Below are 21,885 nucleotides of genomic sequence, written 5' to 3'. Positions count from 1 at the left end.
ATAACATGTTGTGATTTCTTTAAATTCCCTAATATCTACTGTATACAAAATAGTTTTAATGTCAGAATTCCAAATTTGTGGTTATGTATGTCAGTTACTGGTCCAATTTTAGAGACATCATTTAAAGACACTGACAGTATTTTGGCTAACTAGCTCCTACACAGCTTCTGTCCCTGTCCCCTTTTTGGTGTGCCTTTATGTATGTTCGTTTCACAGAAACCTGATCCTGATCCCTATTTCTCTCTCTCTCTCTCTCTCTCTCTCTCTCTCTCTCTCTCTCTCTCTCTCTCTCTCTCCAGCGAGTCCTAGTCCATATTACACCGGTCAGCCGGTCTACACACCCTCACAGCCCATCATAGTGCCTACACCACAGCAACCTCCACCTGCCAAGAGGGAGAAGAAACCAGTGAGTACCTGAGCCGCTGTCTACCTGTCCACACAGCGTGGCCTGGATTACTGCAGATAGTATAGGGGCTTGGGTTTCTGCATTAGCGGTATCATATGACACCATTGCCAGCCAGCCAGCCAGTCAGTAAGTCAGTGTGTGTTCAGCAGAAGACCTATATGGAGGAATTTCACTGAGGGTTCTGCCAGCAAAATTCCAAAACATAAGGGGTAGTTCTACCATTTTTTTCCCCCTTTGAAATTATTGGGACAGAATGTTGCATCATATAGATTTTCAGGTTAGTTGAAAAAAAATCCCAACTTGTTTCTTTTTTAAATTTGACGTTTAATTGTTGTCATATGTATATGATTGATGTTGAATTGATCTCTTGTGTAATTGGTTGGCAGATTGAAAGTGCCATGTTAGGGTGTAATTATGGCTATTAGGCGTTAGATTAATTTGTTAAATTTGAATTGAGATTAATTAGTCCGTGTATGCAGCTAAAAGTGTCGGCCGTGGCTCCAGGTGCTTTAGTGATTGGCTCTGTCTCTCTCAACGTCATTGTCCTCCAAGATCCGTATCCGAGACCCCAACCAGGGAGGCAAGGACATCACGGAGGAGATCATGTCCGGGGTCGTGGGGAGCCGCAACCCCACCCCACCTGTCGGCAGGCCTTCCTCCACCCCCACACCTCCACAGGTAAGAGGCCAACGTCTCTGTCTCTGTCTCTGTCTCTGTCTCTCATTCTCTCTCTCTCTCTCTCTCTCTCTCTCTCTCTCTCTCTCTCTCTCTCTCTCTCTCTCTCTCTCTCTCTCTCTCACTCTCTCTCTCTCACTCTCCCCCTCTCTCCCTCTTTCTCTTCTCTCTCTTCAGTATCATCTCTGGTCACGCAGAACTGCCTTGTAACTATCCCCTATGGCAGTGATTCCCAACCAGGGGCATTAATGGCGCTAGGCGCTAGGGGTATGTATGTTAGCACACTGCAAGGGGGTATGCAGGCACATCTAAGGAAAATAAATGTATGGAGCATAGTCACATTGGGATAGAGGAAGATACTGTATATAGAGTATGAGTTAGGAGATACTCAAGGGGGTTTCACAGCGGGTAAACAAGAAAATAATGTTGGGAAGCACTGTTATATGGTAGAGATTCTGTCAATGTGTAGATGTATGTGAACCCTCAGGCTGGGCTACTTCTATAGGAGGCGTCTATGATGAGTCATTCGGATGCAGCACTATGCAAACCCTGGGTTTATGTTTAGTCTTACAGTAGGGGTGTAAATCATAGCCTCCATGACGGTACGGTATTCATTTCTTAGAGCAGGGATTTGATTATTTTCGATTCCCCACGATACGATTCAATTCGATTTTTTCCAATCGCTTTTCCACTTTTATGTTATGGAGCTAGAGAATGAGACAGGGGCCGGTTATTCGATTATTTTCGAAGAATGCCCCACAATACGATGCGATTCGATTAAATGGCCGGCCAATACATCGATGCATCGATACATTTCGATTATTATTTACACCCATATCTTATAGTAACACAGCCTGATGGTTTGATTCTACATTCCTGCACTGTGAGCGCACCACAGTGAGCACTACATCCAATAACTGAGTAGTTTACACTTGTGTTTAGCTTGTTAGAATGAACCTCTGAAAGCTGTATTTTTGTTATAATGCACATTCTTGTTTTGGGTACAAATTAATTGGTTCATAAAATCTGAGAAAAAGTAATTAGGACATTTTTAAAGCAGTGTCCTCACTCTGCCTCATTAAATTCACATTTTCAGAGTGTCTGTTCAGAGTGTCTGTTGTTGAGATACAGTGTTGCAGCACAGCAATGCTGTACGAATAACATTATGTGTTGGAATTTCACAGTAGAATTTGGCAACACAACATGAGCTTGATTGGCTCTTTTGGCAGATTGCAGTTTTCATATTCCCTGGCCGTTAGCTCTGTTTGAGCCTCTGGCCACACTGTAGAAAAATCTGCTGTGCGTCGGCCAGGACACCCCAAGTGGTCTGGCCTGTATACTGTCTGTGGCTGTTCCCACTCACATTGTGTGACGGATGAGAGTTTCCAGTAAATTCGATCTTGTGGTTATTATTACCCCTACTACACTCGCCTCCAAAAGAGTTGTCGCCTATCCATCTGTTTGAAATAACAGCTAATAACCTGACTTTCAATGAATCACTTGGCTTCAGAAGTCACTCATATGAAAGCTACAACCCTCCCGAATGAAAATGTATGTACAAAAATAAATTTCATGCACCAACGAAAGATTGATCCTTTATTGAACACAGATAGGGCAGATTTTCACTAGACAAAAGTTTTGTCGCCTATCGAACATAATGTGAAAATGAGCAGATAAGTCACTTCAAAACACTTCAAATACACAGATTGGGTGTCATACTTAATCACTGAATCACTCTCACCTCTCCAGAAAATCAACTTTGGCCTTAGGTGTATGTTTAGGGTCATTGTAATCATGGAAAGCAACACAATGAAAATCAATGGAGTTCAATGAGAGAGCAATACATGTCGTAGAGCAATACATGTTTAACTTCATAAAAGCCCTCAAACACCTGCAGCATGCATGCAGCTCCTCATAAGAGCTGTATCTGTACCATGTTTCACTTTGGGCACCATTTCTGTTTTTTCATATTCTTCATCTCCAACACCATATAGTTTTGATGCTATCAGTTCTAAAATGGTTGATCTTGGGATCTTGACTTCAGAGTATGAGTCCCATTAGCCTTCATTTTTGTCAGAATTAGGCCTGACATACTCTTGGCTGGCTTTTTTGAGACAGGACAGTGGGAGAGACTTCTTTGGTGTTAAAGGTGAAGAATTTGGAAAAAATACATGGTGCCTAAAGTCAAACATGGGAGGGATACAGCTCTTATGTGGAGATGCATGCATGCTGCTGGTGTGTGAGGGCTTTTATCATTGATTACATCATGAAGTTAAAAATGTATTGCTCTACGAATAGCAAATATGTCACCATCTCTCATTGAACTCCATTGATTTTCATTGTGTTGCTTTCCATGATTACAATGACCCTAAACATACACCTAAGGCCAAAGTTGATTTTCTGGAGAGGTGTGAGTGAATCAGTGATTAGAGGTGCTCCGATTGCTCGGCTGCCGATCATGACCGGCCGATAATGGCCAAAAATAGCCTGATCGGTGATCGGAAAAACATGCCGATCAAAAAACCGATCGAGAGATATTAAATTCCTCACGCAACCATTTGCCTTTACACCTGGCGCTGCTTGTAGGCGCTGGCTCTGCACAGCTGCAAGTGCACCAAAAGAAGGCATCTTTTGCTTGTCTATAACTTTTCGCCATTCCCCCCTTCATTTCCACCATTCATAACCATATCTGCATCAACAATGATCTGATTTTCCGATCCATGCGCCGTTTACCTGACAATGTAATTTGCGATTGAGTACTCGCCAGTGAGCCATTTTACGTTATAACCTGTGTAGTTGCCTCGGTCAGCACGCGACAACTTCACGTTGTCAGCACAAACATGTCAATTAAGCCTATTGTTTTCAAAGTTGTAATTGGCAGTCAGTCGATTAGTTTGATAGTCGCTGAAACACCAAACGGCGACAGATGTGGTTAAAACTTGAGAGAGACATTCAGAACGGTAGTGGAGCACTGCAACTGTGGACGGTGACAGAGAGGGGAGGGGCTCTCCTCACGAGGCTGCTCATTTAAAGCGACAGGTTGTTTTTTTTCTCGTATGTGGAAGACTATTTGATGTAATGTTTCAGTTTCAATTCAATCTTAAATAGTTTAGTTATTCTATGCAATAACTTATACATTGATTAATACTGTAGACTGTATTACCAACACTAGTCTGAAAGATAATAATAATAATAATAATAATAATAATAATAATAATAATAATAATAATAATAATAATAATAGCCTAATAATAGACATGTGCAAATTAAGATTGATTGGTTTATGGGCAGAAATGGTATTCAATAAGGATAATTAATATGCTATTAAAAAAATAGGAATTCATTTTTGTGATCGGCAATGATCGGTAATCGGCAGATAAAGATTTTTGGTGATCGGTATCGGTGATCGGGCCAAAAAATGGTGATCGGAGCACCTCTATCAGTGATTAAGTATGACACCCGATCTGCGTATTTGAAGTGTTTTGAAGTGACTTATCTGCTCATTTTCACATTATGTTCGATAGGCGACAAAACTTTTGTCTTGTCAAAATCTGCCCTGTCTGTGTTCAATAAAGGGTCAATCTTTCTTTGGTGCATGAAATTTATTTTTGTACATTCATTTTCATTCGAGAGGGTTGTAGCTTTCATATGAGTGACTTCTGAAGCCAAGTGGTTAATTGAAAGTCAGGTTATTAGCTGTTATTCCAAACAGATGGGTAAGCGACAACTCTTTTGGAGGCTAGTGTACTTGCTACAAGAAACTGCTACAATGTCGAACTTCCCGGCCCAACATTTGATGAGGACATTTGTTGCAATTCAGTGCAAAATAATACTCCACATTCTAGTCCCAATGCAACATTGTAGTTTGTCTTCTTGTTCTCTTGCGTAAGCCTGTGTCCTCATTCTGTGTCTCACACACTGTTGAGTGAGTGCAGTGACAGAGATGGATTAAGGTTCAATGAAATGAATAGGGAGCCTGGAAGAGATAGGATTGTTACTGGATGTTTCCAGGGCCCTTTAATGTTTTGTGTCATTCTTTACTCTTCTAAACCACCCCTCACCTACCTACCACACTCCCTGACGTGTTCCCTCCACAAAAGAGCCGGTCTTCAAAACGGGGTCCTTTTTTAGCCTGAGAGCCGAGCCTGTGTCAGTCCCAGTCCCAGTGCGCTCGCTCTCGCTCCGTGTCTCTGGGCTCGTCTACCTAGGCCTGGCCCCGTTCTCACGCCGGTCGCCCGTGCTCGCTTGCTCTGTGAAGGGAACACCCACTACTGTTGTGTTGTGACTCTCTGCTCCTTGTCTTCTCTCTTCTCCCTTGATGTTAACAGTGTCCGTCTCTCTCCTCTTTTCCCATCTCTGTTGTCCATTCTGCCTAACCTCCCTCCCCCCGCCCTCCACACCACACCACACCACTTCACCACCACCACCACCACCCCTCCACAAATACACCTTCCTCCCCACCTATTGTCTGTCCGCTGCTTCTTGACCCCTCTGTGTGTTTTTTCCACCCCTTCCTGTGTTGGCTTCTCTTCCCCCCTCCGCCCTACCCGCCTTTCTGATCTGTCCGTCTTACTTTATTGCTTTCTGCCTCCTTCTCACACCTCTGAATTTTTTCTGTCTCTCTCTCTCTCTCTCTTCTCTTCTCTCTCTCTCTCTCTCTCTCTCTCTCTCTCTCTCTCTCTCTCTCTCTCTCTCTCTCTCTCTCTCTCGCTCTCTCTCTCTCTCTCTCTCTGAATATTTCTCTCTCATTACTTCTGCCTTTCACTGTTTTTTCCCCTCTATTCCTCATTTCTCCTTCCTCTTAATCCTATCAATCTTCTTTTTTCTGGCTCTGTCTGCCTCCAACCCTTGCTTTCTCTCTTTCCTCCTGCAACTGCGCTCTTTGTCAACCCCTCTGCTCCAACTGGTATCCATCACCCAAACAACAACCCCTCACCTCCACCCCTCACCTCCACCCCTGCTGCTCTCCGCTCTGCCCTGTCCGTCCGTCTGTGGCTATGTGTGTCCTGTCCGTCTCGTCTCTGTGTGTGTGTGTCTGTATGTGTGTGTTTGTGTCTTTGTCTGTCTATGCGCTTGTTTGTTTGTTTTGTCTTCTGCTTTTGTCTTGCTAGTTTTTATGTCCACACCCTCATTATCCTCACATTTTCTACCTCAAATCTCAGCAGCTGAGTGGCAGCAGCAGCGGCAGCAACCAGGCTGCAGAGCCTCACCACCACCACCACCACCACCAACACCACCACCAACAGCAGCAGCAACAACAACAGCAACAACAACAACATCCCCACCACCAACACCAACACCACCACCAACAGCACCACCACCACGGGCCGGTCATGTATAACGTGGACGCCTCCTCCTCCGCTTCCTCCAACACGTCCTCTTTGTCCTCCTCCTCTTCCGCTGCGTTGTCCTCCGCCGCCACGTCCACTACCACCGCCACTACCGGCCCCGCTGCTGCTGCCGCCTCCGCCGCGCACAGCCACAGCCCCCATCCCCCCGTCGACTTGAAACCAGGTCAGGCCTCTTGAATCTTTCTCCGCAAGCCATCCACACACGGTGTCAACAGCCTCCCTCTCACACCTCGAGATGAGACGAGACGAGTCGGCCATCTAGCCTTTTCTCTCTCACTCACACATATGCATATTACACATACTTTCACGGCATGCATAGTTTCATTGGCCAAGCACACTTATGCTGGTCTGATTTTTAGTTTCCTCTCCATTATTCAAGGCAAAGTAGGATTTGTTTTTGCATTTTGAGGTGATTACACTCAAAAAAACATCTATTACATGAAAAATATTCGTGATCTGTAACAACATTTTTTATTGTGTTTTAAGTGCTCGTTTGTGACTCTTATTTACTTATGTTCTTGTCTCCCCCCCTCCCCATACGTGTGGCTCTTCTGGTCCCGCGTGGCCCGTAGATGACAAGCCAAAACTGGAGGCTGTGGCGCTGAAGTCTTCGTCCCCTGGCCTGCGACCGCCCGACCCCCCCGCCTCAGAGCGAAGCGGCCCTGTCCCCCCTCACGAACCCTCCACAGTCTCCTCCTCTTCCTCCTCCTCATCTTCCTCCGCTTCCTCCTTATCCACATCTGTGTTGTCCACCTCCTCCTCAACCCCACCCTCTTCTTTGTCCGACAAGGCAGAGCTTCGTGCCTGCAGCCCGGAAGCAGCACCTCCCTCTACCTCCCCTTCATCCTCCTCTTCCTCTTCCTCCTCCATCACCACCACCACCACCACCACTGCAAGTGCCCCAGCTCACGCAGTCGCGGTTAAGCCAGAGCCTGTAGCTCCAACTCCCCCAGAACCGGCCACAGTAGCGCGGTCTGAGGGGGGGCCGCGACCCAGTGCAGTGACCCTGGGTGCGAGCATGCCCAGTGCAGTGGTGCCCCCTGTTTTGAGGGCCTCCCCCAGCCCTGCCGAGTCCCCGGCCCCCAGCATCAGCCCTGCTGTGTCCCCAGCCCCAAAAGCTGTCAACGGGCTCTCCGCTGAGGCTGACGCTCCTCCTGTGATCACCTCCACCAACAACACCACCGCCACCGTCATCACCGCTGCTGGTCTGCCGTCTCCATCTGTCTCCCCGCTCCTCTGCAACAGCTCCAGCCCCAGTCCACTGCTTTCAGATGCTCCTCAGATGCCTCCAAGCGTCGGCGCCGGCCTGACTCCTCTGGCCCCGCTGGCTGACTCCTCCAGGGGCCCGAGGGAGGCCCTCTCCTCCTCCTCCACCTCCCCCTCCCCTGTGGCCCAGGCCAGGCAGAGCCCCGAGTTGCTGGCTGCTGCTGCCACTGCTGCTGGCGGTGCTGCTGCAGAGCCGGCTGGACCTGCAGCTCCTGCCTCCTCCTCCTCCTCCTCCCCAACCCCCTCCATTACAAACACCTCCACCTCCACCTCCACCACCTCCTCTGCTGCTACTGGACCCGTTTCTGGATCTGGATCTGGATCTCTCTCTGGACCTCTTACTAATATTACTGCTGCTGCTGTTGTTGGTGCTGGCGCTGGTGCTGGTTCTGGTCCGATAACTGTAGGGCCAGTATCTCTGCCTCCTCCAGGCTTACAGCACCCTCCAGGCTTGCCTGTGCCCCAGGCAGTGGTGGCGGCTCAGGCTCAAGCCCAGGCCACGAGGCCCACAGAGGGGCCAGAGGCGCCACAGGCTGGTAGGGAAGCGGAGGTTGTGGAGGAGGAGAAAGCAGTGACGGAGCAGCAGCAGATGTCCAGAAAAAATACAAGTCAAGGTGAGTGAGTGAGTGAGTGAGTGAGTGAGTGAGTGAGTGAGTGAGTGAGTGAGTGAGTGAGTGAGTGAGTGAGTGAGTGAGTGAGTGAGTGAGTGAGTGAGTGAGTGAGTGAGTGAGTGAGAGAGCTCTTCGGTACTTCTATGTGGTACTTCTGGTTGCCTGATTAACACGTATGGTTACCTTTGCAATTTCTCGAAGGAAAGGTGTGGTTTCCGATTAAGCTTACCCATGACCGTTCTATTTGTCACAAATGTATCATTTAGCCAATTGTGTCAGTTGTATCTATCTATTCAAACAAACTGCAGCTTCCATTCGGCTAGTGGTATGCGTCATTGCCTTTCCCATCTCTCCCCGCTCTGATCGGCTCCCTCGTTCAGCAGCCTGCTTTTAGGGGAGAATCCATGCTCTTCGATTGGATCAATGATGCAAAGCAGCATGGGATTTCCTCCCAGGCTAGCATTCAGATGGCACTCTGAAATAGACATCATGGTCTTCTCGTATGCATGTCTGAGTGCAGTGTGCACACTGAAAAGAGTTTTGAACCTGTTTGGCATCTTTTCCCATAGTTGCCCATCTTAACTGGACTTGCCCATGCACCGTCGTCACGTTGTTTTCATTTTTCAGTAATGCAGCAATTAGTGGTGTGCATTGGCTCTGCCCTCACGATTCGATCACGATTCTGAAGGTAACAATTTGATTCGATTCAATCCGATTCTGCGATGCATTGCAAATGCATTACATTAGGGATGCACCGATACCGATACTGGTATCGGTATCGGCTCCCGATACTGCTCATTATACTCGTACTCGTACTCGTCAAGCACTTGCCGATACCAGCTATGAGTACTACTATTACTCAAAACAATGCAAAAATTTGTCATGTTCTGTGGACTTGAAATCAGCATGGAAAAAAGTGCCACCTCTTACATTTACTAACATTTAAATCTGCATGGAAATGGACAATAAAAATATCACAGGTGGAAAAAAAACAAGGCCATGCATTTATTTTCATTGTATTTTGGTGGTAAAAGGTATCGGTATCGGTACTCGGTATCGGCAAGTACACACATTAATGTACTCGTACTTGTATCGGTTTTCAAAAAAGTGGTATCGGTGCATCCCTACATTACATTTCTACTGAGAGCAAGACAGAGTTTTCATCATTTGGCAATACAAGCAGTCAGATACTGAACCACATTGTATTGGCTGTTTTCTGTACCAGTCTTGCAGTTTTGTAGTGCTTAAATGTAATTAAACATTCATTTGCTTCGGAAATATCCACAGAAGTAATTGAAACTTGAAAAAATATGATGCATCGATTATGGTACTTGCCGAATGGATTATTGAATTGTGCTGCCCCGCATTGTGATGCATTGCTGAATCGATTATTGTTGACACCACTAGCAGCAATGTAAAGCACACCCTCCATTGTTCTGACTGTAAGTTGTCCATGTGTTACACATGTGTATATATTAATATTAATCCCCTGTTTGCCTGTTCAGCTACACTTAGTGCACCAAAGACCTGGAAGAAGCCAAAAGAGGAGCCTTCTGCGGGACCTGTCCTGAGTGCGGACAGAGAGGTGAGATGATCAGTGCTCCCTTCCCTTCCATGTTTGTGTGCTGTTTGTTCCCTTAAAGGGACACTATTAAAACAGTATGGTCCAAGTGGAGTCATTTTTGCAGCTAAAAATGGCTATTTTTGGAAATTCAAGAAGGCGGACCATGGAGAAGATCCCCCTTTTCATGTATGAAAAGTGCAATTTTTCCAGTCATAATGAATACTTAGAATTTGATGGTGGTGGTAAGTATTCATGAAAAAGGTAACATTAGTGAATGGGCAGCATGAATTCTGGAAATAAACAACTAAAACTCTCACACAGTGTCCCTTTAAGTTCTGAAAAAAGATGTTCAGCAGAGCATCTTCAGATGTAAAAGGTCGTTTTGCGGTTTTATTGGGCAAGTGTCAGCATCTGAAGATGCCCCCGTAGCTTTCTTTTTTTCTGCACTTGCTAGTCCTTTCGCATGACGCAGCAGATTGTGAAGTGCAGGAGCGCGGAGAATACTGTATCTTTCTCATCAAAGTTCCCTTGAGTTCTCGTGTCTTGAAAGACTTCAGTGTCTCTTCATTGTAAACATGGTGACACTGTAATCCATGAACATTTCATTCATTCATAAGCTGTCCTTGTAAAGTTAGTTATCGCTAGTACTAGCTTGCCACACTGAGGCTTGCTTGCATGCATTGCTCATGGGGACCCGGGTTCCCACTCCCTATCACTATCTCCCACTCCCTCCCCGTCATACTCTCGATTGTCTTATCATGAATAAAGACACTTAAAAAAAACTTAATTGCACTATACTAAAAATATGATGTGTGTGTGTGTGTGTGTGCGTGCGCGTGTGTGGGTACATACGTGCCTGCTCGTGCCTGCTCGTGCCTGCTCGTGCCTGCTCGTGCCTGCTCGTGCTTGCTTGCGTTTGTGCGTCTGTGTGCGTGTGTGTGTGCGTGTGCGTGTGCGTGTGCGTGTGTGTGTGTGTCCAGGAGGCTGTTGCAGAGGGTGTGTGTGCCGGGGCCACTGTGGAGAAACGGGCCAGTCCCAGTCCGCCTCCCATGGAGGCAAACGCTGAGGCCCAGGACAAGAAGCAGTCCACAGCACCGCCGTCTTCATCATCATCCTCAGCATCATCCTCAGCATCATCGTCATTCCCGGTGGTGGCATCGTCAGCTTCGGCGGCAGCAGGGACAGCAGCAGTGAGGTCAGCCACTACTACGCCACCTGCAGCTGTGGAGGAGAATGGCGAGCAGGAGGTGGAGCCTATGAGGAACGGGGCGGAGCACGCCTCAGAGACGGACAGCAGCGACAGCGGCCTCACGCCTGGGGCCAGGGACGCCGGTACAGACTCGCAACCACGTGAGTGCCAGTGTGTGTGTGTGTGTGTGTGTTTGTGACCGAAAGCTTGCTTTCCTGTCCAAAAGAGAATGTCTATTGTTGTGTGTGTTTCTATGCACACAATACGCACACAATGTGCGTGCGTGCGTGCGTCCTACCTGTCAACCATCCCTAATTTCCCGGGAAAATCCCTATTTTTGACTCATTTCCCGATTTCTTCCCGATTTCAATTTTTCCCGGAAATATCCTGGATTTTTCACATTATCAAAAAACACCGTTGGTCCAGTAGGCTATTTATAGGCTACCTACGGCCCTGTCCGACGAGCCACACCCCCTCTTGAAGAGAGAGGCAGAGAGTCTTGCTTATCAAGCTACCTGCCAGAAGACGGTATGCCAGATGCCAAGAATTGAAGTTCTTTGAAAATACGAGCTGTCAACTTCGAGCTCCGTAGCGCTTGTGCGCCCACTCTTTTCCTCAGAAACCGTCAATTCATGCAACGCATAAAACAGCCTCGTAACAGCGAATCATGCGATTAACCTAATCACAACCTGTAGGCTACCAGCACCAAGTTTTGCACGAACAGACAACTGCGACAAAACAACAAGAAGAAACTCATTGCGCTCATTTCATTGTTTTGTTTTCATTGCATTGTTTCTCCACGCTGTAAAACGTGTGCTGAGGGATTTTAGACAGGATCTGTCTTTGCACGCACGCTGTTGTGAAAAGCAGAGTAGAACGCACCGTCCGATCTGTCTCTGTCATCTTGTTGACTGTCAAAATTTGGCCTTTAGAAATTTTCCCGGATTTTGGCTTAAAATATGGGAATTTTCCCGGATTTTGGGAGCTCAAAGTTAACAGGTTTGGCGTGCGTGCGTGCGTATGTGTGTGCGTGCGTGTGCGTGCGTGCGTGCGTGCGTGCGTGTGTGTGCGTGTGTGTGTGCGTGTGTGTGCGTGTGTGTGTGCGTGTGTGTGCGTGTGTGTGTGTGTGTGTGTGTGTGTGTGTGTGTGTGTGTGTGCGTGCGTGCGTGTGTGTGTGTGTGTTGTCCAGGAGCTCTCTGCAAGGTGTCCAGAATATTGAACAAGTTCTTGCGCTGCTCTGCGTCACAGCCAATACCCACCACTGGGCTTGCCTTTGTCGACACACAACAAAAGTGCCACTCTCCCTGAAGAGTATGGCTCGCTCATGATGACTTGTCCCTTTTCTTTTTGCATTGACTTCATTCACTCTGCTGCTTTGTGGTGGAAACCAAAACTGAATCCTTTTTTTTTCTCCCCTAAAGAGTTATTTTTCCACTTCTCTTTTATGTGTGGTCATGATCGGATGTGCAGTCTGGATAAAATTTGGGTCGTCTATTTCAGCAAGTGTGATGGTCTAGGCTGTGGCACCCAGGGAGGCCGACAGGGGGTGACAAAAAGGGTCAGTTGTCCCCGGCCCAGGGAGAGAGGGGGCCGACATTTGGGTCCTCATTACTTTTATTGTATTGGGTGGGGGGGCCCTTTCAGATGACTTTGTTCCGGGCCCAGCCAAAGCTGTCAGCGGCCCTGGTGGCACCAAAACCAGTTTGGCAGTCCAGTGGGTACTGGGATGATTATAGATCTGAACACCAAATCGTCTTTTACTATGGGGATTTTTTTTCCCCTTTTTTTGGTAATTGGTTTTCCATCTTGACTAAGTTTGTTCCCGTTTGTCTCTTACCAGGACGTGAGACAAAGGCTTGCTCTGTTCTCTCCTTGTCTCATTCTCTCAAAAGGCCTTCCACACACGGAAACTATTTTTTGCCCTCAAATAGATTTCAGGCTGCGTGGTTTTCATTCATAGGAGAATTTCTTTGAGAGCATCAGTGACCTCAGTTATGTCCTGCGAATAAAGAATTGTTCTCTAAACAGTGCTATAGTACAGCACAGACCCTGCTCTCTTGACATGTTTGAGATGGACTTAAAGGGCAGCTCCTGCCAATTTCAATGTGCTGTTATATTGCTCACGCTACCCTTGACTTGTCAGTACCCGGTGACGACGCAGTTTTCGGCCCAGCCCTTTCTGAGATATGAGCTATTCTAATGGGGGCAACTTTTGTTTACATTTTTTTTTTAAATAGCATAGGCCTACTCCAAATATTTTCCCAAAAGGTATCACTGTTTGCTAGCTGTCTGCTGATGTTGCATAACCTTTTGGATGTTTTTGGGAATAAATAAAAATGTTTTTTGAAATGTAAACAAAAGTTGCCCCTATTAGAATAGCTCATATCTCAGAAAGGGCTGAGCCAAAAAATGTGGCGTCACCTGGTACTGACAAGTCTAGGGTAGCGTGAGCAATACAACAGTACATTGAAATTGGCAGGAGTTGCCCTTTAAATGAATGAAAGAAGGAAGTGAAGGACATCACTGTACAGATTTTTTCGGGTGAATAAACAAAGAGAAAATCTGTAGAGTGCCTTCTTTCGCTTCTTTCGTTCATTCGGGATTCAGCACCCAGTTAAAAACGGTTAGAATCAATAGGCAATAGTATTTAGCACGTCTCCTTCATTTTTTTTAACCTCCACCATGGGCCATGTAATTACACGGAGGACACATGGACGTGACTTCCACGTTAAAAAAAAATAAAAACCGTAGTGTGAAAAGATGGATAGCACTCCGGTTCTTCTCCTGTTTGTAGTTCCCTTCTATTTTTTACATTTCCTACTGTACATAGCAGCAGAAAAGCAGACAAACGTTTCGGCTGCTGCCTTCGTCAGTGTCTCGTCTTGTCTAGCTATAACTAAATGTTGCCATATTTTGTTTCGTGTTTGATTGGCAGAGCCAGATGAAGACGGCAAAAAGAAGCAATATGACCGGGACTTCCTCTTGGGCTTCCAGTTCATGCCGGCCTGTGTGCAGAAGCCAGACGGCCTGCCACCCATCTCCGACGTGGTCCTGGACAAGGTTGGGACTCTCTCATTTTGATTCATCTCGTTCATGTAACCCATTGATGCCTAAAGCACCTGCAAAAAACGCTTGCTGAATGCCTAAGCCCTTGTTGGGAGAGTTGCCGTCTGGCTATAAAACCCTAAATATCTCAGCCTCTGATGCACATAAAAATATGAAGCAAGTTGCACTTACAACCCTAAGACCCTCATCTTGCATTAGAATGTGTTCATTCAGCTGTAACATACCCACATTTGTACTAAATAAGATAAAATCTCAAGAGCCTGAAAGCAGCGTACAGTATATGTCGCTCCAGGCAACAAAGGTCAAGGTTAGCACTGACATTGACATCACAGACTCATTACTGAATCCTAGTGGACTAATGTGTCTAAGCCAACATTCCTCCCTATCTTGATTGACTTTCCACCCTTCAGGTTAACCAGAACAAGCTTCCGCTTCCGCGGCCCGTGGACTCACGCACCATCTCACGAGGGCCGGACTTCACCCCAGCCTTTGCTGACTTCGGCAGGCAGATGCAAGGAGGCAGAGGAGCCCCGGTGGGTCATTTACACATCACAGGCAGATTCACTCTGAAGAACATGCACACACACGCGTGCACACACACACACACACACACACACGTGCGCGCACGCACGTACGCACGCACACTAACTGTATTCTGTTTTTAATCATAACATTCAAACCTGAACACGCATACACACAAAAAACACAGCGCACGCGCGCACACCACACACACACACACACACACACACACACACACACACACACACACACACACACACACACACACACACACACACACACACACACACACACACACACACACACACACACACACTTACTATATGCTGTTTTTAATCCATGACATTTAAATTTGAACATGAATACACAAAAAATTACATGACCAAAGAAAAATGTGCCTGCGTCATATACATTTACAAATTTTTGTGTTTTTTTTTATGCATTTTTATTCCTCTCTCCTCTCAGCTGCTGAATGTGGGTGGTATTCGGCGTCCGCCGCCACGTAAGATCATCACGTTGAACGTGTCCCACAATGAGGAGGTGCAACTGAAGAAGGCCGAGAACGCCTGGAAGCCTGGCCTGAAGAGGGAGAGCCCTGCAGACGACCCTGACGTATCCAAGACTCAGGTAAGCGAGGGCGCAGTAGTGTTTCACTACAGGGGCTCTACAGCCCGGCCACAAAGTTGTCAGCTAGACAGGGTGTTGTAAAAGTTCAGACCTCTTGACCTAAGTTACAGTTTTTCTCGATTGCTTCCACACAATTTCTGGTACTTCACACACAATTCTCAGAACATCTCACCCACTTCCCAACTCCCCTAACCAATGTCACTGAACACATAGCACAATTCCTCCTTTATACTCACATTTCAGTTTTAAAACACTCTCGTTTCAAACCACTACACACACTTATCTGGATTACACACAATTTTCATGAAGAAAATCCCTGGTTGTCGCATTGAACACACTGTCATTCAAAACACTAAAATCAACTACCATACTATGTTCACGTCCCCATCACATGGGCAAACTCTCTTCATACCGTTTTACAATCTGAAATCATCACCCCATAAGGACACACATTGCATGTGATATTGATGAAAACATGAGTGGATGCAGTGAGAAAACACATTTGTTTAGTTTTTGAACTCCAAATTATGTTATAGAAGAGATCGCTTTCATTTGGTTACCCAATATTTTACAATACATTTGTGCAATTTTTTGAAATGTCAGAAAAAATATGTAAAATATGTTTTTGGCCACATACAGTGCCCTCCATAATTATTGGCACCCCTGGTTGAGATGTGTTAAAAGCCTTAAAATAAATTCAGTGTTTATTGCAGAAGAATACTGTCACACTGAAAATTGTAGGAAAATGTAGCCTTCAACTCAAATGAATTCTAAGAAAATAAAAAAATCCCTGACTAAAAAATAATTATTTTTCATTAAATCACCTGTTCCACAATTATTGGCACCCTTAACAATTCCCAGGAAATAAATATAATTGAAGCATTTCTGTCATTTCTACAGTAGTTTACAAAGTTTACCAGAGTATGTAGGAACATTTAATTAGTAATTCATCACTTCCTGTTTCCCTGGGGTATAAATATGACGTGACACCGAGGCCATTTGTCTTATCCACTCTTAAACATGGGAAAGACAAAGGAACACAGCATACAAGTGAGGCAGATGTGCGTCAACCTTCACAGGTCAGGCAGAGGCTACAAGAAGATTGCCACTCAACTGCAGCTGCCCATATCCACTGTGAGAGGAATAATTAAGAAGTTCAAAACAACTGGAACAGTGGTAAACAAGCCTGGACGAGGACCCAAGTTTATTTTGCCACCACGAACAGTGAGGAGGATGGTAAGAGAAATCAAAAGATCTCCAAAGCTCACTGTTACAGAATTACAACAAATGGTAGCATCCTGGGGTCACAAAGTCTCCAAATCAACCATCAGGCACTGTCTACACGCCAACAAGCTGTTTGGGAGGCATGCACGGAGAAAACCTTTCCTCACTCACAATCATAAACGCAAGCGTCTGGAGTTCGCCAAGCGGTATTGGGGCTTCAACTGGGACCGTGTGCTTTGGTCAGATGAGACCAAGATTGAGCTTTTTGGCAACAAACACTCTAAGTGGGTCTGGCGTACCACGAAAGATGCGCATGCTGAAAAGCACCTCATACCCACTGTGAAGTATGGGGGTGGGTCAGTGATGCTGTGGGGCTGTTTCGCTTCCAAAGGCCCTGGGAACCTTGTTAGGGTGCATGGCATCATGAATGCTTTGAAATACCAGGACATTTTAAATCAAAATCTGTTGCCCTCTGCCCGAAAGCTGAAGCTGGGTCGTCACTGGGTCTTTCAGCAAGACAATGACCCTAAACATATGGCCAAATCTACACAGAAATGGTTCACCAGACACAAAATCAAGCTCCTCCCATGGCCATCTCAGTCCCCTGACCTCAACCCCATTGAGAACCTGTGGGGTGAGCTGAAGAGGAGAGTACAGAGGAGAGGACCCAGGTCTCTGGATGATTTAGAGAGATTCTGCAAAGAGGAATGGCTGAAGATCCCTCTTTCTGTATTTTCCCATCTTGTGAAACATTATAGGAGAAGATTAGGTGCTGTTTTGTTGGCAAAAGGGGGTTGTACAAAATATTAACACCAGGGGTGCTAATAATTGTGACACACATTATTTGATGTCAAATAATTATTTCTTTATGTGGGATTTTTTCCCCACTGAATAAATGCACTTGTATTGAAGGTTGGATTTTTCTCTTTTTTTCCATTAAGGTCCCATATTATTTAGAAAAAAAAAATAATAATTGGAAGCTAAAAAACACATCTCAACCAGGGGTGCCAATAATTATGGAGGGCACTGTATCTGTGTACTCTGATTCTAAAAACAATATTTCAGTATTTTGTAATGTGTATCAGTATTTCAGTATTACAGTAATGTGTGTCAAGTTGAGTATAGAGTTTTACCTTGTGCATATTAGTGTTCAATGGTTCACATAAGAGTGTATTAAAATGACTGCTTGTGTCATTTGAGAACAAAATTACCTTTTTAGAAGAGAGTACACAGTTTTGAGACAAGACGTGCATTTTTCAGAGGTAGTGTGGAGTTTTGCCCGTTGTGTGTGAGGTTTGGAGATTTGTGTGTAGAGTTTTGAGAATTTGAGAACTGATTACGAAAATTGTGTGTAAGCAATCGATAAAACTGTAAAGTGATTCTGTACCATTTTTGGAAATAATTTCACATTATACCTCCCCTTGAGTTAAATAATTGAGTTTTACCTTTCTCCTGTACTTTCAACCGTTCTCTGAGTATGGCAGTGCAAATTTTACCTCCATGCTAGCAGTTAACATTGAGTCCTATGAGACCAGCTGGCGGATAACTGGTCTCATAGAACTCAATTGCAAGCTTGGAGGTAAAATTTGCTCTGCCGTACTCAGAGGGGAGGTGTAATATGATTTCCAGAAATGGGACAGTATCACTTTAAGGGCAGTCATGGAAGTAAGTAGAAATGGTCTCGCCTAATGAATGTGTGTGTGTGTGTGTGAATCCGTGTGTGTCCAGGAGTTGTTCCGTAAGGTGCGCAGCATCCTGAACAAGCTGACGCCGCAGATGTTCAACCAGCTGATGAAGCAGGTGACGGAGCTGACCATCGACACAGAGGAGCGGCTCAAGGGCGTCATCGACCTCGTCTTCGAGAAGGCCATCGACGAGCCCAGCTTCTCCGTGGCCTACGGCAACATGTGCCGCTGCCTCGCCACGGTAACGTGGCGTCGCCCGCCACCTGTGTCCTGTCATTAGGGGTCTAAACAATAATCGAAATGTATCGATATATCGCGATGTGATCTGACGATTGAATCGAATCGCATCGCATCGCATCGCATCGTATTGTATGGCATTCTTAAGTATCGAACGTAATCAAATCGCTGACCCCTGCCCAATGCTCTAGCGTCGTGGAGTATTGTCATGGAGGTTGTGATTTACACACCAGCCTGTCATGGTAGTGTGGCGTGTGGGCTGCCGTGGTGCAATGGTTAGGGAGTTGGACTGTAGATCAGTGGTTTTCAAAGTGGGGGCTGGGGGCCCCTGGGGGGCTGCCTGCGAGGAGGTGCTAGGGGGCCTGCAGCAGGATGGCAGGAAAAGTATAGCACACAACAAAAAATAAATAATTGAACAAACTGAATAACTTACAAAAACATAAAACAAAAATTAGCTGAACAATATCCCTATTCATTAGTGGTGTCAACAATGATCGATTCGGCGATCCGAATCGATCCGGGGCATGGACAATCCAGATCCAGATCCGGCAAGTTCCAGAATCAATCCGGCAATTTTTTTAAGTTTCAATTACTTCCATGGATATTTCGGGAGCAAATGAATGTTAAATTAAATAAAAACATTGCAAGACTGATACAGAAAACGGCCAATAAATTGTTGCTCAGTATCTGACTACTTGTATTTCCTCATCATGGCTGAACATTTGCTTTGCGTTCAGTAGAAATGTAATGCATTGCAATGCATTGTAGAATTGAATCGAATCGGATTGGATCTAATAGAATCGAATCGAATCGGATCTACTACCTCCCGAATCGTGATCGAATCGGATCGTGAGGGCAGTGCCGATCCACACCACTACTATTCATATTGTTTTTTATCCTAGTGGGATACTGTCTCACAGGTCATACATTATGGTTGTGAAAGGGGGTACACAGAAAAAATGGAGTGGAGTGTGAGGTGGAAGGATAGTTTAGTATCCATCCATCACCAGAATGGAGAATTATTTTTTATCGTAACCAACGTGCTCCACCTCTGTCCTTTCTTGGTAGTGGTAGAGTACTGGTTTCAGACAGCAGGAGATGGCCTTCCCTTTCACTGTAGTCAGACAGTTGGATTTAGTCGTCTTACAGTATTTTTACAAACATCACTGTGCTGCACTCTCACCACCATGGTAGTGACAAGATCTACCTCCTCTGTCCTTATTTGTCAATGTCTGTCAGGAGTAGAGAAATCACTGTTGAAAGTTTGTCTTCCCTTTCACTCTAGCTGCATGGACTTCAGTTAGTAGTCTTACTTTTGACAAAATTGGGTTCAGGCCGATCTGGAGATGTACTAAGTTTGAACAGCAGAATGATAGGCACTGGGTACATCCTGAAGTGAATATATCTGCCTGTACTAATGGCGTCAATGTCTCTATCTATCTATCTATCTATCTATCTATCTATCTATCTATCTATCTATCTATCTATCTATCTATCTATCTATCTATCTATCTATCTATCTATCTATCTATCTATCTATCTATCTATCTATCTATCTATCTATCTATCTATCCTTTTATTTTTTCATAACACGTTCAACATAACACGTTTGTCCCCTCAGCTGAAAGTGCCAATGGCAGACAAGCCCAGCAGCACGGTGAACTTCCGCAAGCTGCTGCTGAACCGCTGCCAGAAGGAGTTTGAGCGGGACAAAGTGGACGACGTCGTCTTCGCCGAGAAGCAGCGGGAACTGGAGGCAGCTGCCGTGGTACGTTCCCTTTGACTCCTCTCTCTGCCAACTTACCAGTCAAACAAACACTTATTTTAGTGTTGCATTAGCACTAATACATACTATGTGCGAAATAAAACATGTAAGGCATGTATTCGCAAATGTCTTGTTCGTGCACAATAAGGGATTTATTACCAATGTAGCCTCTTACTGCAGATGGGGTCGCCGGCTGGCCTATTCACTATTCGCTGAAAATACTCAAGTACATCATAACAACATTGCTATGACAGTGCCAAGAGCCTTAAGTAACAGATTAAGACTTAGATATTACAATTTTGGTTGGTACAATTTTACTAAGGGGTTAAGGACCTAGTAGGCCTGAGCTTTTGCGTAGCACATGCCTTGCAAGTTATTTATGCAGGCATTAACATTGTTTTAGCATTACATCTATTTGCACTAATACATACAAAGTGTTACCGCAAACTCTTCAGTGTTTTAGTCTTTACAAATGTAGTCTTTCATTAAATGCCTTCCAATGAAGTGAACCAACCATCTACAATAGGGTTTCTTAATGGGGGCTGTACGGGGGCATAGGGGAGCCCTAGGGGGGTGTTTAGAAGGATTCAGCTTTTAGAATGAATCCTTGTAGAGTGAGTGTTATGAACCTTAAAGTGTTTCCTTGTCACGTCAGTGACTGCACCTGTCTGCTGGGAGTGTCTTTTGCCCCTCCCTGAGTAACTGTGTGATGTCCTTTTTGGAGACAGAGATGGGGTAGCGTAGCACTGCCTTGGGTCTCAAACTATTAAAGGACAGGACAAACTTCAAAGGTACAAGGGCATCTAGAGCACCAAAAATAAGGAAGGCCCAGACTCCCGAGGCAACTCTGCTAAGTCCTTTGTTTTCTTTGTGCCACACGCACCGACCGGTTGCCTTTCTTATTTTTCATAGTGATGTCCTTACTTGGTTTTCTGTGCAGTGTTGTTATAATAAGGTGTTTCTATCCTGATCCCCGACCACAGGCCAGCAAGCATTCATTGTCCAGCCCCCAGTCGTTGCCTCACTTTTGAGTCTAACGTTTGCTGTCCATACATCAATGTTTTTTTCTCGGCAGTGTGGTAACATGGTGTTTCATGTAACATGTAACATGGTCTCTCCTGATCTCTCTCTCCTCCCGACAGACCAGCGAGCGCGACCGTCTGCAGGAGGAGCTGGAAGAGGCCAAGGACAAGGCTCGCCGGCGCTCCATCGGCAACATCAAGTTCATCGGCGAGCTCTTCAAGCTCAAGATGCTGACGGAGGCCATCATGCACGACTGCGTGGTCAAGCTGCTCAAGAACCACGACGAGGAGAGCCTGGAGTGCCTCTGCCGCCTGCTCACCACCATCGGCAAGGATCTGGACTTCGAGAAGGCCAAGGTAATAATAATAATAATAGTAATACCTTCATTTTATATAGCGCCTTTCAAACCACGCAAGGTACACAATATCAGTGTAAGTGTGTGCAAGTATGTATTTGTGTGCTTGTGGACCCTAGAGTCCAAAGGCTTCCAAAAAGAGATGGGTTTTAAGGTGTTGTTTAAAGATGGTCAATGCATTTTTAATGTGGCTGGGTAAGTTATTCCAGAGGAGTGGGACAGCTTATGACAGGCTCTTGTACCCTCTTTGATGGATTGATGAATGGTTGGAGAAATTCCTAGATGGATGGATACCTATACAGTAGGATGGATGGCTGGATGG

At 45.5% G+C, this 21,885-nt stretch overlaps 1 protein-coding gene across 3 annotated transcripts in view; it reads left to right on the top strand.

Annotated features, from left to right (window-relative positions):
• The window catches only part of eif4g3b (eukaryotic translation initiation factor 4 gamma, 3b), a 90,050-nt gene that overhangs the window by 41,052 nt on the left and 27,113 nt on the right, over nucleotides 1-21,885 (top strand). For 2 of the 3 annotated variants that reach the window (XM_063208413.1, XM_063208411.1), the window contains exons 9-20: nucleotides 300-406; nucleotides 959-1,084; nucleotides 6,244-6,595; nucleotides 7,005-8,312; nucleotides 9,815-9,894; nucleotides 10,854-11,223; nucleotides 13,998-14,122; nucleotides 14,539-14,661; nucleotides 15,113-15,274; nucleotides 18,227-18,424; nucleotides 20,042-20,188; nucleotides 21,328-21,564. In XM_063208413.1, coding sequence (XP_063064483.1) covers nucleotides 300-406; nucleotides 959-1,084; nucleotides 6,244-6,595; nucleotides 7,005-8,312; nucleotides 9,815-9,894; nucleotides 10,854-11,223; nucleotides 13,998-14,122; nucleotides 14,539-14,661; nucleotides 15,113-15,274; nucleotides 18,227-18,424; nucleotides 20,042-20,188; nucleotides 21,328-21,564 — 3,335 coding nt within the window. Of the gene's footprint in view, nucleotides 1-299; nucleotides 407-949; nucleotides 1,085-6,243; nucleotides 6,596-7,004; nucleotides 8,313-9,814; nucleotides 9,895-10,853; nucleotides 11,224-13,997; nucleotides 14,123-14,538; nucleotides 14,662-15,112; nucleotides 15,275-18,226; nucleotides 18,425-20,041; nucleotides 20,189-21,327; nucleotides 21,565-21,885 lie in introns of all 3 variants that reach the window. The other variant, XM_063208412.1, reaches the window with a different exon arrangement.

Source organism: Engraulis encrasicolus, chromosome 10 (assembly GCF_034702125.1).
Source record: "Engraulis encrasicolus isolate BLACKSEA-1 chromosome 10, IST_EnEncr_1.0, whole genome shotgun sequence".
In the NCBI taxonomy this organism is placed as follows: domain Eukaryota; kingdom Metazoa; phylum Chordata; class Actinopteri; order Clupeiformes; family Engraulidae; genus Engraulis; species Engraulis encrasicolus.
This window is presented reverse-complemented; position numbering and strand designations above follow the sequence as displayed.